The sequence below is a fragment of the Excalfactoria chinensis genome, chromosome 24 (genome assembly GCF_039878825.1).
Source record: "Excalfactoria chinensis isolate bCotChi1 chromosome 24, bCotChi1.hap2, whole genome shotgun sequence".
Taxonomy (NCBI): Eukaryota; Metazoa; Chordata; class Aves; order Galliformes; family Phasianidae; genus Excalfactoria; species Excalfactoria chinensis.
In genome coordinates, this window is record NC_092848.1 from 700,768 (window position 1) to 716,598 (window position 15,831).

Consider the following 15,831-nt stretch of genomic DNA (forward strand, 5'->3'; position numbering starts at 1 on the left):
CGTCCCGCACACCGCCCGTTCCTCCAAACGGCAACGACTGAACGCGTGCCGCGATCCGGCCGCGCAGCGCCTTCCCTCCTCGCTTCTCTATTGGTCAACGGCTCTGCCCATCAAGCAGCCGCCCCTCCCGACTGGCTGGTTTTGAAAGAGCGGAGCGCCTCCCTCCGCCCTTCAGCGATTGGCGGCTTTCAGGGGGCGGCGCGCGGGGATTGGCGGAGCGTTTCGGCGGGCCCGGCGGAGGTTTGAAACGCGCGGCGCCGTTACCGGCCGCCATCGCTCCTCTCAGCGCCCCGCCGCCATGGAGCTCCCGGACTCCCCGGCGCCGCTCCGAGTGCGTGAGAGACCGCCGCGCCCCTCCTCCCTCCCTCCCCGCCCCTCGCTGCCCGCCGTTCCCGGCGCTCTCCCCCGCCCCCGGGCCCCGCTCAGCTCCGCTCTCTCCCGCGCAGCCCCTTCACGACAACCCCCGGCTGCACAAGGCCGATGGCGCCCAGAAGCGGCTCTCTGTGGAGCGCATCTACCAGAAGAAGACGCAGCTGGAGCACATCCTACTGCGGCCAGACACCTACATCGGCTCCGTGGAGACCGTCACGCAGGTGGGTGCGGGGCCGGGAGCTCACGGCGGTCTGCGGTGTATGTGGTGTATGTGGTGTGTGTGATGTATTGTGGTGTATGTGATGTATGTGGTATACGTGATGCATGTGATGTGGTGTATGTGCTATATGTGATGTATGTGCTGTATGTTATGTGTTGTATGTGATGTGATGTATATTATGTGCTGTATGTGATGTATGTTATGTGCTGTATGTGCTGTATGTTAAGTGCTGTATGTGCTGTATGTTAAGTGCTGTATGTGCTGTATGCTAAGTGCTGTATGTGCTGTATGCTATGTGCTGTATGTGATGTATGCTATGTGCTGTATGTGATGTATGTTATGTGCTGTATGTGCTGTATTTGGTGTATATTATGTGCTGTATGTGACGTATGTGATATATGTGCTGTATGTTATGTGACGTATGTGCTGTATGTGATGTATGTGATGTATGAGACTCCTTCTTTGCAGCAAATGTGGGTGTTCGATGAGGACGTGGGCCTCAACTGCAGGGATGTGACCTTCGTGCCCGGCCTGTACAAGATCTTCGATGAGATCCTGGGTGAGTGCAGCCGAGCAGCGTGCCCTCCAAAGGACACAGCCACTGTGTGTTGGATCGTTGCATTAGTTCTACTGAAAACCCCTCCCGATTTCCACCTTTATGGTTCATGTCTTTTGTCCCACTTGTGAATGCACTCTAATAAAAGTCGCTTTTCCCTTCCAGTCAATGCTGCAGACAACAAGCAGAGGGATAAAAGCATGTCCTGCATCAAAGTTACCATCGATCCGTGAGTGCTGCTTTTGTCCAATGCCTTCCCCCCTCAGCTGCTTCATTCTCTCACTCCCTCGCTGCCCTGATGTGTTGATGCAGGTGCTGCAGAGCTCAGTGTCGAGGCCTATTCATGTTAAACCCACCGTGGCTTATGGGCTGTAAAAGCCTCATTCCTTGTGTGCTTTCTTGATCTGTTGCAGAGCACGGACTGCCGGGTTGTGGTTGCACTGAGCACATGTTTTCTGTGTGGTGCTCCATTGTATTGGTGCTCTGCAGGTCTGAAACTGGAGGGGTTTTTGTAGACTTGCCCTCCCTCTGCTGGCTGCTGCCGCAGTTGCTGAACAGAAATCTGTGTAGATGAAATGGTGGCCTTTCCGTGGAGATCTTGTCTATTTGTTTCAGAGCTCGGTCATCTGCAGCCTTACAAACATACTTTCCTCCTCCTCCAGAGAGAATAACACCATCAGTGTGTGGAACAATGGGAAAGGCATTCCGGTCGTTGAACATAAAGTGGAAAAGGTGTATGTGCCAGCACTCATCTTCGGACAGCTGCTAACATCCAGCAACTATGATGATGATGAGAAGAAAGTCACAGGTAGGGAACACTGCAGAGCATGCAGATGTACCTGGGCAGCCTGACTGTGTGATCTGGGAGCTGAAGTACCTATGTGAGTAACTGGTGTTAATTAAATGTGGCGTTATAGTGGCTGCAGGGTTTGTGGGACAGTGTTTATTGTTAGTCATACTTGGTGCTGAAATGAATGAGCTCTTGTTGGTCTGGGCTTCTCTCCGGTGGTTTTGAGCAAAGGTAACAACTCAGACACGTTTTCCTCCTCAATCCAGGTGGGCGAAATGGTTACGGAGCCAAACTGTGCAACATATTCAGCACCAAATTTACCGTGGAGACTGCGTGTCGTGAATACAAAAAGCTGTTCAAGCAGGTATGAACACTTCCCATTTCAGTGAGGTCACACCTGAGATTTGCAAATAAGACTTGAGTTTTTCCTATATGAATCTAGGTGTCATTGCTGTGACTAGAATTAACCTGGTCCACAGCTACTGGGCTAACAATTGTGATTCAGGCAAATAAAGAGATGAGCAGACATAACGAGAATCTAATTTTTAACCAGTGCTTTTTTCCTTAAAGCATTTAAAACTCCAAGTCAGCTTGCTGCTGTTAGATACCGTGCTGGTTTCTTGTGTTTGTTACACTCACAACTGACAACAACTCATCTCCTCAGACCTGGACAGACAACATGGGGAAGGCCGGTGAAATGACGCTGAAGCATTTTGATGGGGAGGATTACACGTGTGTCACCTTCCAACCTGATCTGTCGAAATTCAAAATGTCAATTCTTGACAAGGACATTGTAGCTCTGATGTCTCGGAGAGCGTACGATATTGCTGGATCCACAAAGGATGTCAAAGTTTTCCTGAATGGGAAGAGGCTGCCTGTAAGTGAGCATCTAAATGGGGGGTACATCTGTATTTCTCATGACGTTTAACTAGTGAGGCTTTGTTGAAGCAGTTTATGCCATTGCACATAATAAAGTGAAAGCTTGCCAAGCAATTTTTCCTACTGGCTTTGCTGGGGGATGTGCATTAAGTATTTATAGGAGCTGTTACAGATGAGTTGTCTGGTTTCATTTGTAGGTGAAAGGATTCCGCAGTTACGTGGACCTCTATCTGAAGGACAAAGTGGATGAGACTGGAAATGCACTTAAGGTTATTCATGAGGAAGTGAATTCCAGGTGGGAAGTGTGCTTGACTTTAAGTGAAAAAGGCTTCCAGCAAGTTAGCTTTGTCAACAGCATTGCCACCACAAAGGTAATTCTTTCACTCCCGTGCTCACATTCACTTCATATTCTGTTGTTGGCTTTGTGTTTTGGTGCTGTGGAGTCACCTCAAGTTCTTTGGTCCCGTTTTCCCCTAGGGTGGCAGGCACGTTGATTACGTAGCTGACCAGATTGTGACTAAACTCATTGATGTTGTGAAAAAGAAGAACAAAAATGGAGTTGGAGTGAAACCGTTTCAGGTGCGATGTCAGAATTCCCAATTAAAGAAGCCCCATATATTCCAGTTTAAGCCACCAAGCCATATTCCCTTTGTTTAGCTGAAGCAATGAGAGTGCTCTGGGTCAGTAAGGAAGCATTACAGCTCAGTCGCTGTTGGGTTTTGTTTAGTAGGAGGGCTGCTGATGTCTTGGCATCTTGTAATGCTCGTCTTCTTTACCTGCAGGTGAAGAATCACATGTGGATTTTTGTGAATTCCTTGATTGAAAACCCAACCTTTGACTCTCAGACTAAAGAGAATATGACTCTGCAGGCAAAGAGCTTTGGCTCGACGTGTAAACTGAGTGAGAAATTTATCAAGGGTGTAAGTATTGGTGTGTGTGTGGATAATCAGCACGTCTGTAAAGCTGCAACTTATGCTTAGCGTGGCAAATACATGGCTTACAAAGTCATGAATTAAAGGAAAACATAACTTAAAGCTTTTCCCACTGCTGATTTTGTTCTGTAATTTTGTTGGCATTGCAGGCAGTTGGCTGTGGCATTGTTGAAAGTATCCTAAACTGGGTAAAATTTAAAGCTCAGACCCAGCTGAATAAGAAATGTTCAGCTGTGAAGCACACCAAGATTAAGGGCGTTCCTAAACTGGATGATGCCAATGATGCTGGTAAGTATTTCACATCCTTTGTAGCCAGTTTGTTCAGAGACAGATAACATTTGCTCACCAGGCAAATGAAACAATCATCTACAGAAAACGCCGGCTTGTGCTCGTTTTGCATTGCAGTTTGTGCAGTGCAGCCAGACCTGTGTGTTTTATGGCGTCTCCTGTAGCCTGTGGTATGCTAGCCTTGACTTCACTTCTTAATTTGAAGACTTGGGTTTTTGCTTTTTGTTTTTCAGGCAGCAAGAATTCAATAGATTGTACACTCATCTTGACCGAGGGAGACTCAGCCAAAACGCTGGCTGTCTCTGGTTTAGGAGTGGTTGGTAGAGACAAATACGGAGTATTTCCCCTTCGTGGGAAAATGCTCAACGTCAGGGAAGCTTCTCATAAACAGGTTAGTGGGGAGACCTTAATAGCCTGTGCTGGGAGCTGTGGTGTGCTTCATGTCATGCAGTGTGGGTACAGCTGAGGGCTTTTGATGCTGTAACTCAAAGGTGTGGGTCTGGTCTCACATTCAGATTGCCTTTCCGATTAAGCAGGAGAATACTAAGCAAATCCCGGGCAGTGCTTTGCATTTGTGCTGTGGGCTAGGAAATGTTTGAAATAGCCTTGAGAAATTTAAAGATTAGACACTGGGTTGGAATTAATGAGATGCTCTGAACAGAGGAAACTCTGGGAAGGCAGAGCACGGTTAGAGGTGTACACACGATGGGTATCTTTGCTGGTTAGAGTCTGGTAGAAAAGTTTTTATTCCTTGTGATCTTTTCCAGATAATGGAAAATGCTGAAATCAACAACATCATCAAAATTGTGGGTTTACAGTATAAGAAGAATTACGAGGATCGAGAATCTTTAAAGACTCTTCGCTATGGGAAGATCATGATTATGACAGATCAGGTTAGGCTCACTGAAATTTCTGCTGCTGCTGTGCCTCATTGTCTGCACTCATCTCTATCCTTCCGTATTTTAGTGGGTCATAATGTGTTTTCAGATAGGACAGATGGAGGGAGGTGATGTTATCAGGTTGCTACGTACTGTTTTTGCAGTCTGCTGATAGAAAGTCCTGCAAATATTCATCCACCACAAATGTGCTTCTTCCTTCTATTAACTTTTGATACTCAAAGAGTGGCCACTTCTTTGGAACTGAAAGTTAATAGTTTTCAGTAACTGGGATTGTGTGTATCCTCGTTATTAAACTAACAACTGGCACAGCCATCAGGGCCCTGCTTATACTTGTACTTCTTTCCAAAATAAAACCACAAAACAGGATCAAGATGGATCTCACATCAAAGGTTTGCTGATCAACTTCATCCATCACAACTGGCCTTCCCTTCTGAGACACAACTTCTTGGAGGAATTCATTACCCCCATCATAAAGGTAAGGGCTGAGGAGGTTGGAAGGTGAAGGAATAGGATCGTGTTGGACCACGTCTACCTCACATTTCACAATTAACATCTTCATTCTCTTTAGGTCTCTAAAAACAAAGAAGAAATTGCATTCTACAGCATTCCTGAGTTTGAAGAATGGAAAAACAGTACACAAAACTACAACTCGTGGAAAATCAAGTACTACAAAGGTTTGTAGGAAACCTGATATGGTGAAGGCAAGTTTGTTATTAAATTTAGTTAGTCCAGCTTCTGCAGAAAAAAGGGTTTGGAGCAGGTGGCCTCCACAATTCACTTCCCTCCTAAACTGCTCTGAATGGCTGTGACATCCCAGCAAAGGTTTTAATAGAACCATTTTCACGCTGTGCATTTATGTGATGTATTACAGAAATTGGATATAGTAATGCCTTCCTTTGAAGTGCAATGTAATTTAAACAAGAAATTAGGACTGACTAGTTGTTGGTTCTGCAGGTTTGGGTACCAGCACATCGAAGGAGGCAAAGGAATACTTTGCAGATATGGCTAGACATCGAATTGGCTTCAAGTACTCTGGTCCAGAAGATGATGCTGCCATCACCCTGGTAACTTACACTTGACTTAATTGCTGATTTACTACCTTGGCTATTTTGCTGCGTATTTTCTCTTAAAATGCTCTCAGAGGCCTTTGAGCTTGAGATGGTCTCTTTGTTACCAAGGCTACAGCCTCAGTTCAACCAGTAGAAGCAAATCTGTCCACAGACCTCAGGCCAGGAGCACCCTTTCAATGATGGCTTTTAAATATAGCTCAGAACAAACTATAACCACTACAAACCAATTGACATTTTCAGACCCAATAGTAAATATTCCTTCAGCATTATTCTGCATGTTCTGCTGCAGTTTCCTCTGAGCCAAACCTCTCCTTTCTCTAGAATTTTTTCTCCTGAAATGGTTCACCAGTGTTCCAGTAGGGCACACAGAGTGTCCCAGTACTGAGTTGTTTCTCACTTTGCAACACAGGCCTTTAGTAAGAAGAAGGTAGAAGAGCGAAAGGAATGGCTGACTAATTTCATGGAGGATAGAAGACAGCGGAAGCTGCATGGCCTGCCGGAGGTAAAAGGTTTATGTATATGGAGGGAATTTGATTTCCCATCTCCCCGTTCTCAGTTTAATTCTGACAAGCTAGGGCTGGATGCAGTATAGTCACTGGGTTATGTACAGGACTGATAGGTAATGCTTTGGGATTCTGCAGACCTGCTGCCCCTCTTTGCATTGTATAACCTCAGTGTCATCGAGTCGATCATTCTTTCCATTTCTAACTCTTTCAAACTACTTTATTCAAAAGGGAAATGGCAGCTTGAGCAGAACTAGGTGAAGATGTCTCAGGGGAAGCATCATTTTGTTTTTCCATGCTGAGAATGTCGTCACCTCAGCTGTGTTTACCTGTAGTCTTACCAGGAGCTTCCATTTTAGTGAAACTAGCCAAGTGTGAGCTAAGAAACAGGTTAAGCCTTGTTAAAATTAAAGTGCTCTTGCATTTGTTTTTCTTAGGACTACCTGTATGGGAAAGATACTAATTACCTGACATACAACGACTTCATCAACAAGGAGTTGGTCCTGTTCTCAAACTCAGATAATGAAAGATCGATCCCATCCCTGGTTGATGGTAAGTTATTTCAAGACAGTGATTTCATACACAACGCACCAAGGGATGTTTTGGTGTGTCCTACCAGAATGGGTAGTTTGGTGCATTTCAGGGCTTGTGTTCTGAACTCCACTTTTATACCTTCCAACTGCTTTAACCTTTGGATTAAATGTCTTCTCTGCTCTGTATTTAACTCCGATGGTGCAGAATCTTCAGGTCTCTAAGTTACTGTTAGTCTCTAGAGAGCAGAAGCTAAGTGAAACACATTGTGAGTTCAAAACATGAGGCCTTTTTTTCCCTCTATGTAGGTTTGAAGCCAGGCCAGAGGAAAGTTCTGTTCACGTGTTTCAAAAGGAACGACAAACGGGAGGTGAAGGTTGCTCAGCTGGCTGGTTCTGTAGCTGAGATGTCCTCGTACCACCATGGTGAGGTAAGAACCCGCTCACTGTGCAAAATGCTTGAAGAAAAGCAGAAATATTTCAATTTCATGAGATTGGCCGCTCTGCCCATCTTACCTGCAGCTCAGGGGAACGTGTTTTGTTAAGAAAGCAGAGCGGGAAAAACCTGCTTTATTTGTGATGGATCTGGGAGGATATCTTGTATTAGCTGAATTTATCTTCTATATTGGTTCTGTTCTTAGTGTAAATTTTACCTTAACGTTGTCCTTTCAGTGAAGAATTAACGCTTTTGTAACTGTGAACCTTCTTTCGTGCAGGCGTCGCTGATGATGACAATCATAAACCTGGCTCAGAACTTTGTGGGCAGTAACAACCTCAACCTGCTGCAGCCCATCGGGCAGTTTGGCACAAGGCTGCATGGTGGGAAGGACTCTGCAAGCCCTCGATACATCTTCACAATGCTAAGGTTGGCATTAAAGCATTGTTAAGTATTTCAGCATTGTTACAAGACTCAATTTAACAGCATTTAAAATGAAAAGTAATGTTTTCCCTTGAAGTTTCTTAGACTGCACCATTTGAATACAAAAGAGCAGCCATAGTTTGTGGGACTTTGATTCTAGATCCAGATGTGTGAACTTGGTTTGATCTGACTTTGGGGGTTCTTTTTACACTGCAGGCACTGTTGTGTAATGAGAATTTGGGCTGACCTTCTCTTTTCTCTTCTAGCCCACTAGCGCGGTTGCTGTTCCCACCAGTGGATGACAACGTCCTGAGGTTCCTCTATGATGACAACCAACGTGTGGAGCCGGAGTGGTACATGCCTATAATTCCGATGGTGCTGATAAACGGGGCAGAAGGGATTGGCACTGGCTGGTCCTGTAAGATCCCCAACTTTGATATCAGGGAGACTGTGAATAACATCCGCCGTCTGATGGATGGAAACGAACCACTGCCGATGGTAAATGATGTATTCAAGAATCAGCGTCTCGTTTGTTGGTTTATTCAGCACATTTTGAAGCTTTTGCTGCTTTTTTTGAGTGTTTGCAATCCAGTGTTTGTTTTTTTCCCTTCTTAGCTTCCCAGCTACAGGAATTTCAAAGGCACAATAGATGAGCTTGGTCCTAACCAGTATGTGATAAGCGGTGAAGTGTCTATCCTTGATTCTACTACCATTGAAATCACTGAGCTGCCTGTCAGAACATGGACACAGGTAACGAATGCTGAATTTGCCCTGTAAAGTAAAAAGCGAATATTAGTGTTCATTAGCTTTTCATCTCCATGGAACCACGGGTCTGACTTTGATTCTTTTCTCAGACCTACAAAGAGCAAGTTCTGGAGCCAATGCTGAATGGGACTGAGAAGACCCCCCCACTAATCACAGACTATAAAGAGTACCACACTGACACCACGGTGAAGTTTGTAGTGAAGATGAGTGAGGAAAAACTAGCTGAGGCTGAAGCAGTGGGGTTGCATAAAGTCTTCAAACTCCAAACAAACCTAACGTGCAACTCTATGGTACGTAGTAGATTTTGCTGAAGAGAGTTCCTGCTTTAACTCAGTCTATGTGTACGGCTGCAGTTCCTGCTTCTCATGAAAATACTCTTTTTCAGCAATCTGTTGACTTCAGGTTTTCTGATATTACTGGCAGCCGACTTTCAGTGGTTTTGAAAATGGGTTTTATGCTCACAAAACCCATGTTCTTTCATCCAGGTTCTTTTCGACCATGTTGGCTTCCTCAAGAAGTACGAGTCTCCCCAGGATATCCTTAAAGAGTTCTTTGAACTCAGGCTCCGGTACTATGGGTTGAGGAAAGAGTGGCTTATTGGGATGCTCGGTGCTGAGTCTGCAAAGCTGAGCAACCAGGCTCGATTCATCCTGGAGAAAATAGATGGCAAAATTGTGATTGGTACGTGCTGCTCTTGGTTCTTTGGCTTTTGAAACTGGGAGAATTAGGTGCTCTCTTGAGCTCTGTCAGCACCCTCTCAGCCCCAGTCTGGCTATTCACAAAACACACCAGTGCTTATCTTTCCATTCTAGTAATGTAGATGAGGAAAATGCTTCACGGAACATCCTCTGTAGTGTTATGCACGTATACATTAAAACAGAGCTTTCCTATTGTGAATTTGCACTACTCTGAAAGTATAAATGGAGGAAAAAAAGTGCTGGTGTGGGGGGCTGCAGGGAGTTCCCAGTTTGTTTGGGTTTTCTGTTCCCGTGCATTCTTAGGAGCCTGTATCTTCTCTGCGTTATCTTTGTGAAACTGCAGAATATTCCAAATCGTGTTCTGAGTGGAGTTTCAAAGTTAGAAGGCACCTGAGCATCATGAGCTAGAAAAAGAAACAGGTCTTTGTTTACAGCACTTGAACTTCTCAGCCAGCTCCAGCTCAGTCTACAAGGCTGTCTGTATTTCACTTGCATGTATGGAGGGCACAGCTGCACAAAGGGTCATGGGACGCTCTGTGGTTCGTGTCCGAGGGCCGCCCAGTGATCCTACAGCCTGTGTCTGTTTGACTCCAGAAGGGAAATCATTCCCTTGCAGTGCGTTTCCTTGCGTTGCTGCAATAAGCAGTTCCAAGGCTGACAGAGCTGGTTTCATTTGTATTTGTGTCTCATGGATGATTGCCTCTGTGACATTAGAAAGAAAAAAATTCCAGCTGACGCATTGCCATTGGCTGGGCCATTTATAGAATAGATTTCCCAAGTGATGCCTGATGAGGCTCACGCTACGCTGAAGCCTTGAAGTCACATCAGGGCTTTTTCCCCCACCTGCCTGTTACCATAAAACCATTCTGATCCCATCACGCTTCCTTTTTTTCCCCAGACTCAGAATCTGTTTAGGGCAGGGGAAGTGCGTGTATGGAAATGAAGGAGCAAATGTTTCAAGTGCTCCAGCAGGTGTTCCTGACAGCCCAGGAGAAATGCTGAGCTAACAAATCGCCTCCTAAATAGCAAATTTTGGGTGTTATTTTAAGACCTGCCACGTGTCCCAGCTCCAATTAGGAAAGGCTGTTTTAGAGTCATATAGGATGCTGAACTGTTTTAACTACTGGAGTCAAAATGTGAAGGTCATTTGTCTTTGCTGACAGGGACTGCAGTGGTCACTAACTGGCAATTCTGAAATGTCTCTTTACAGAAAACAAACCCAAGAAAGAACTGATTCAGGTTCTTATCCAAAGAGGATATGAATCAGATCCAGTGAAGGCCTGGAAGGAATTGCAAAACAAGGTAGCACTTCAGTCATCAATTCGTTATCAGTTCATAGGAAGAAGCAGAAGCTGCTTTGCCATTTGGAGAATTCAAGAGCTTGTGTGCCTGATAGGGAAAGCGAGACAAAGAAATGTTCAGTCTCTCATTTGGAAGGCACTGAGGCAGAGTGGTGACTGATCCAGCAGTAGCTAAGTCCTGCTGCTTCCATTTCCAGTGCTCCTCAAGGGATCTGCTCTTCTTGAGTGACAGTTGTTGTAAAAGGGCAGCAAGGAAGATGACAATTGTTAAGCAGCCTGAGGAGAACTTGGTTGCTCAAGACAGAGAGGCCAAACAGAGCAAAAGAGCTTTAAAGAATTCTTTGCAGTTGGACCCCTCTGTGTGGTAGCAGCTTTCAGGCCGTAATTCCTTCTGTATCCGTTTCTGAATTGTGCTTTAAAGGGTCCAGGGCACTGTGAGCACATGGCAGCCCTGTCATTGTATGTGGCTGTATTTGCTGACAACGTTTGATTAAATTCTCATTCAGGAGGAAGAAGAAGGAGATGAGAGTGACCAGGAATCAGCTGCAGCTACCGGGCCAGATTTCAACTATCTTCTGAACATGCCCCTTTGGTACCTGACTAAGGAGAAGAAAGATGAGCTCTGCAAGCAGAGAGATAACAAAGTATGCTCCTTATTTTTCTGATGAAAGCATTCTATTTTTCTATGATGGGTTAAACTATGCGGCTCACCCACGATTCTCATTCACTTTAGGAAAAGGAGCTGGAAGACCTGAAGCGCAAGAGCCCCTCTGACCTGTGGAAAGAAGACCTTGCTGCCTTTGTTGAAGAGCTGGATGTACGTCAGCGTTCTGAACAAGATGACTGGCTCCCTTGTAGCTTTGTCCAGTTATTAACTGAATTCTTTGCCATAACAAGGAAACTACAGATGGAAATTTCTATGTCTTGCATTAGGTTCACTCCAATAGGAGTTAAAGCTTTCCTTGCCTTCCTAGGATAGGATAGGAGTACTGTGCTGGGGGGCAGGCAGTCAAACCACCAAGGAGGCTGGGGTATTTTCCAATAGGACACTGGCTTTTATTCTCATGACTGTGTTACTTTGTTTGATTCTGCAGGCAGTAGAAGCCAAGCAAATGCAAGATGAAATGGCAGGGATAACTGGCAAACCTTTAAAGGCAAAGGGAGGAAAACAAGGAGGGAAGCAGAAGGTGACAAAGGCACAGCTGGTGGAAGTGATGCCGTCACCTCATGGCATAAGGGTTGTTCCTCAGATCACTGCAGAAATGAAGGCGGAGGCAGAAAAGAGAACTAAAAAGAAGATAAAGGTAAGGAATATATGGATGCTCCAAACACTGTTATTAGATCCCCTCCAATACAGGCAGTCCTGTAGAAAGACGTTCTTGTTAGCTGAACTTAACCGTGCCATTCAGCTTCCTGCAGCCTGAAAAACAGAGATACCCCCACACCTGTGTTGGCCTGCAGTCAGGTGCTGCTCCTTTCCTCTGGATGATTCCATCTAACAGCTTTTCCAGTTACATTTGCACTGTTGATTTAACTCGCCCTGTTTGAGTTCTGCATCCCCAACACGCCCCGGGGCTGTGCCATCGGCACACAGAGGCAGTCCCAAAGCACGCTCAGGTGTGGGCACAGAGTTCCTGCTTGTGTTGTGCCTGACCTGGGGGTACCTTGCCTGATGTACTCAGCAGCGATCGATTTCAGATGATGTTTCCCAAACTCAGAGGTTTTTTTTACCTTACCAACTCTTGTACTTATAAACCAAACTTCTCCTTTCTGCGCCTCTCCCAGCTGTGAGTTAACTTCCCATCTATTTGATGATATCTGCTTTTGTCTTCAGAGTGAAAAAAATGAATCTGACGAGAAACAAGAAGGAAACTCGTCGGGGGATAAAGAGCCCTTGGGCCTTAAGCAACGATTAGCACAGAAGCGTAAAGCCGAGCAAGGTAAACACGTTGTGTTATTCCATCATGGAAAGTGAGGGGAAGGGCGGCTGGGCTCAGTTATCTGCCTCTTCCCAGGGTGCTGAGTGACATCCAGGGTTGGTATGTTTGGAAAAAATAGGTGAGGGAGATATGATATAAAGGGATCCTGGCTAACAGCCCGGCTGGTGCCGCGGTCACTGTTTCTCTCTGACATTTAAGCCAGAGCCCTCGGAATTCAATGGTGTATTTCTAAGCTGAGTTCGACAACTGAGCCCATCGCACGTGTGGATGTTGGGGTTCACCCGTTCTGCCCATGTTTTCCAGACACCAAGAGGCAGACCACTCTACCATTCAAACCAATAAAGAAAATGAAGCGCAACCCTTGGTCTGACTCAGAGTCTGACTCAGAGTCGGATGACTTCGAAGTGCCTTCTAAAAGGGAGCGAGTGGTTCGCCAGGCAGCAGGTGAGTGGTGGCACAGCTGTGGGGCACAAACGGAGCAGAGCTGTTCAGAGATCCCAGTTGAGCTGCTTAATACCAAACGTGTCAAACGATATCCGTGTTATTTCACCAGCCAAAATCAAGCCCATGGTCAATTCAGACTCGGATGCAGATCTTACCAGCTCAGATGAGGAGTCTGAGTATCAGGGGAACAGTGAAGGCAACACTGATTCAGATACAAACTCCAGAAAGAAACCTGCTCCCAAGGCCAAAGCCGCCCCAAAGTGAGTGTTTCTTGGTGCAGTGGCTGGGAATGAGCCGTGCTCCTATTGCTGACCTTAGTTAGTAGCAGCTCTTTTTCTTAAATACACCTGTCAGCAGCTACAGGAGACAGTAACGGGCTTTGTGTTCTAGGGAAACCATGGGGAAAAAAGGGAAAGCTCCCAAGGAAAAGCCGCTGCCAGATGCTGTCCCTGGTGAGTCCAGGTCCTTCTAAACCTTGTCCTCCTGTCCCAGTGCAGTTCACTGGACACTGCAGTGCCAACAAGGGCAGATGTCAGAGTCACGCCAAGCAAAGAAACTGATGCTGGAGTGCAAGCTGCTGTCACTGCCTGGGCTTTTGTCTGTCTGCTCCCGGCTTCTCTGTGTGGTTATTCCGTTTTTGATAGCTGCCATAAAGTTAACGCAATTATTTCCTTCTGCTCTGCTGTGTACAGCCAGGGTAGGTCAGTTAGCTGTTTCACATCTGCTTTCTCCTTTCTCTATTCCGTTCAAGCCCGAGATGTTGCTACTGAAGGTGTGAGTCGGGATCCTGCGGCTCCTTCTGTCTCCATGCCAAAGAAGCCTGCTGCTGCAGCTAAGAAGGGCAGCACCGCCAAGGGTAAGGCACAGCTCTGAGCTCTGTAGGCACTGAGAAGGCAGTTCTGAGGTAGCAGTTACTCCTGGGGGAAACGGTGAGTGGAAGTGAGAGGAAAAGCATCAAACTCGGGGTTCAAACACGGCGCTGTGTTTCAGATAACCAGCCGTCCATCATGGATATTCTCACCAAGAAGAAGGCAGCACCAAAACCTGCCAGGGCAGCACCGACGGGGGAGTCCCCTCCTTCCAAGGCTGCAGCAGTGGCTGCCAAGAAGCCCGGTCCCCCCAGGGGGCGGAAGGCCGCCAAAAAGCTGTCGGCTTCTTCTGATTCAGACTCAGACTTCGGCTCGAAGCCCTCCAAGTCCGTGGCAGCAAAGGTTTGTACGCTGACGCAGCTTTGTGCTCAGGGGGCACCGGGCTGCAGTGTGACTCTGGTGGAAAAGTGGGGTGGGAGCAGCAGCTCATCTCGTCTTTGTGGCTGACACCTCCTCACCTCTTTCCCTCCAGAAACCCAAGCGGGAGGACAACGATGACAGCTACAGCATTGATCTGACTGCAGGCAGCCCCGCAGCAGCTGCACCCCGCACCCGGCCCGGGCGCCTCAAAAAGCCCGTCCAGTACCTGGAGTCGTCTGATGAGGACGATCTGTTCTGAGCTTTTATGGAGTTTTAAACCTTGGGGCTGTGGACTGACTGAGCAGAGCTCACAGCGACCTCCAGCCAAGGAACCGACATCTCCCAGTAGGAACCTTTTTGCTGATTGAACCTCAGAAGTGATGGAGACGAGTGGGTGCAGATGACTTTTCTAGGCTTAGGATCATTCAGGTTGTTTATAAACAGGAGCACCTGCGGCCCTTCCTCGTGCTGACGTGTTTCCCTTCTACCTGTCAGCCAGCCAGAGGTCCTGGTGAGTCTTCTGACTTGTTGTGGTCATTTTAATAGCAAGACCTGTTCGCGTGTCTCGAGTCCCATAAATTATAGAGATGTTCTCCTTTTTCGATGCCTTTAAAGTCCCGTTTTAGCTTTTAACTCCGCAGCCGCAGCCCTGACGTGTGCCCCAGCAGCTCCATTTCTGCCACGTTTTAGCCTTTGGTTTTTGAGATCCAGGCTGGGGAATGGAGCTCTGTGCAGGTTCATCTCCGCGCTGTGCTCAGCGGTGGCAGTTTTATCCCCTGTCACCCAGCACAACGTTCAGCTGGTTGAGCCCAGAGCTCGCAGCATTGCTGTGCAGGCGAGCATTGCTCACTGAGGGCCTTTGATCCACGGCATCCCGAAGGGAAGCAGGCTGGTTATTCCACGTTGGAAAGCAGCAGGTCCCCACGCTGGGCTTCTCTGCTGCACTCAGTGCAGGGCAGCGCTGTGCAGCTCTGAGTGGAGCTTCTCGTGCCACTCTGTACCCGCAGGCAGCACTTCCTTCCCCTCTGCTGCACCCCGCAGGCTCCTGCTCTGCTCCTCACCAAGGGCAGGGAGGCTCCGCTCCCTCCTCTGGGCAGTACTCACTGCACTAAGGGCTGCTCAGTGCTCACTGCACTAAGAGCTGCTCAGTGCTCACTGCACTAAGGGCTGCTCAGTGCTCACTGCACTAAGGGCTGCTCGTGCTTCTGCGGGGCTGTGATATTTCTTAACCGTCTGTAAATATTTGGTGTTTTTTTTCTTGTCATTAAACTGTCCTTTTAAATATTTACATAATAAAACCTTTTCTACTCCAGCTTTGTTCAGCAGAAAGCACTTGTCCATCTCTGGCCTCCCACCTTTCTCCTGTGCTGGCTGGGTGTTCACACAGGGCTGTGATGGGACCCTGCAGTGGGGCTCAACACCTGCCCCCCCCCCCTTATCCCCCCCCCCCAGGAACGAGGAGCCGCGTGTAGAATAAATAAACTTTATTCTGAGCTTCCCCCTCCCATCCCCGTGCGGCCGCCCCGGGCCCCGCAGCCTCCGCCCCACCTGGGGGG

At 47.1% G+C, this 15,831-nt stretch overlaps 1 protein-coding gene across 1 annotated transcript; it reads left to right on the forward strand.

Annotated features, from left to right (window-relative positions):
* The first annotated feature begins 9 nt into the window (after window positions 1-9).
* Window positions 10-15,574, forward strand: TOP2A (DNA topoisomerase II alpha). Its single transcript, XM_072356540.1, has 35 exons — window positions 10-331; window positions 447-593; window positions 1,061-1,151; window positions 1,314-1,377; window positions 1,811-1,956; window positions 2,205-2,302; window positions 2,603-2,815; window positions 3,015-3,188; window positions 3,295-3,396; window positions 3,600-3,737; window positions 3,899-4,037; window positions 4,271-4,428; window positions 4,805-4,930; window positions 5,301-5,411; window positions 5,505-5,610; window positions 5,891-6,000; window positions 6,416-6,508; window positions 6,947-7,061; window positions 7,349-7,470; window positions 7,756-7,904; window positions 8,165-8,396; window positions 8,514-8,648; window positions 8,753-8,953; window positions 9,149-9,344; window positions 10,572-10,663; window positions 11,169-11,306; window positions 11,396-11,479; window positions 11,757-11,966; window positions 12,497-12,602; window positions 12,906-13,046; window positions 13,156-13,306; window positions 13,437-13,498; window positions 13,798-13,902; window positions 14,037-14,257; window positions 14,388-15,574. The coding sequence occupies exons 1-35, from the start codon at window positions 299-301 to the stop codon at window positions 14,532-14,534; spliced, it is 4,656 nt and encodes a 1,551-aa protein (XP_072212641.1). The 5' UTR covers window positions 10-298; the 3' UTR covers window positions 14,535-15,574.
* The last annotated feature ends 257 nt before the right edge of the window (window positions 15,575-15,831 follow it).

Coding starts and splice junctions, on each gene's coding strand:
- TOP2A (XM_072356540.1), top strand. CDS start 299: ATGGAGCTCCCGGACTCCCCGGCGCCGCTCCGA. Junction 1,957..2,204: donor TGATGAGAAGAAAGTCACAG/GTAGGGAACACT, acceptor TCCTCAATCCAG/GTGGGCGAAATGGTTACGGA. Junction 2,816..3,014: donor TGAATGGGAAGAGGCTGCCT/GTAAGTGAGCAT, acceptor TTTCATTTGTAG/GTGAAAGGATTCCGCAGTTA.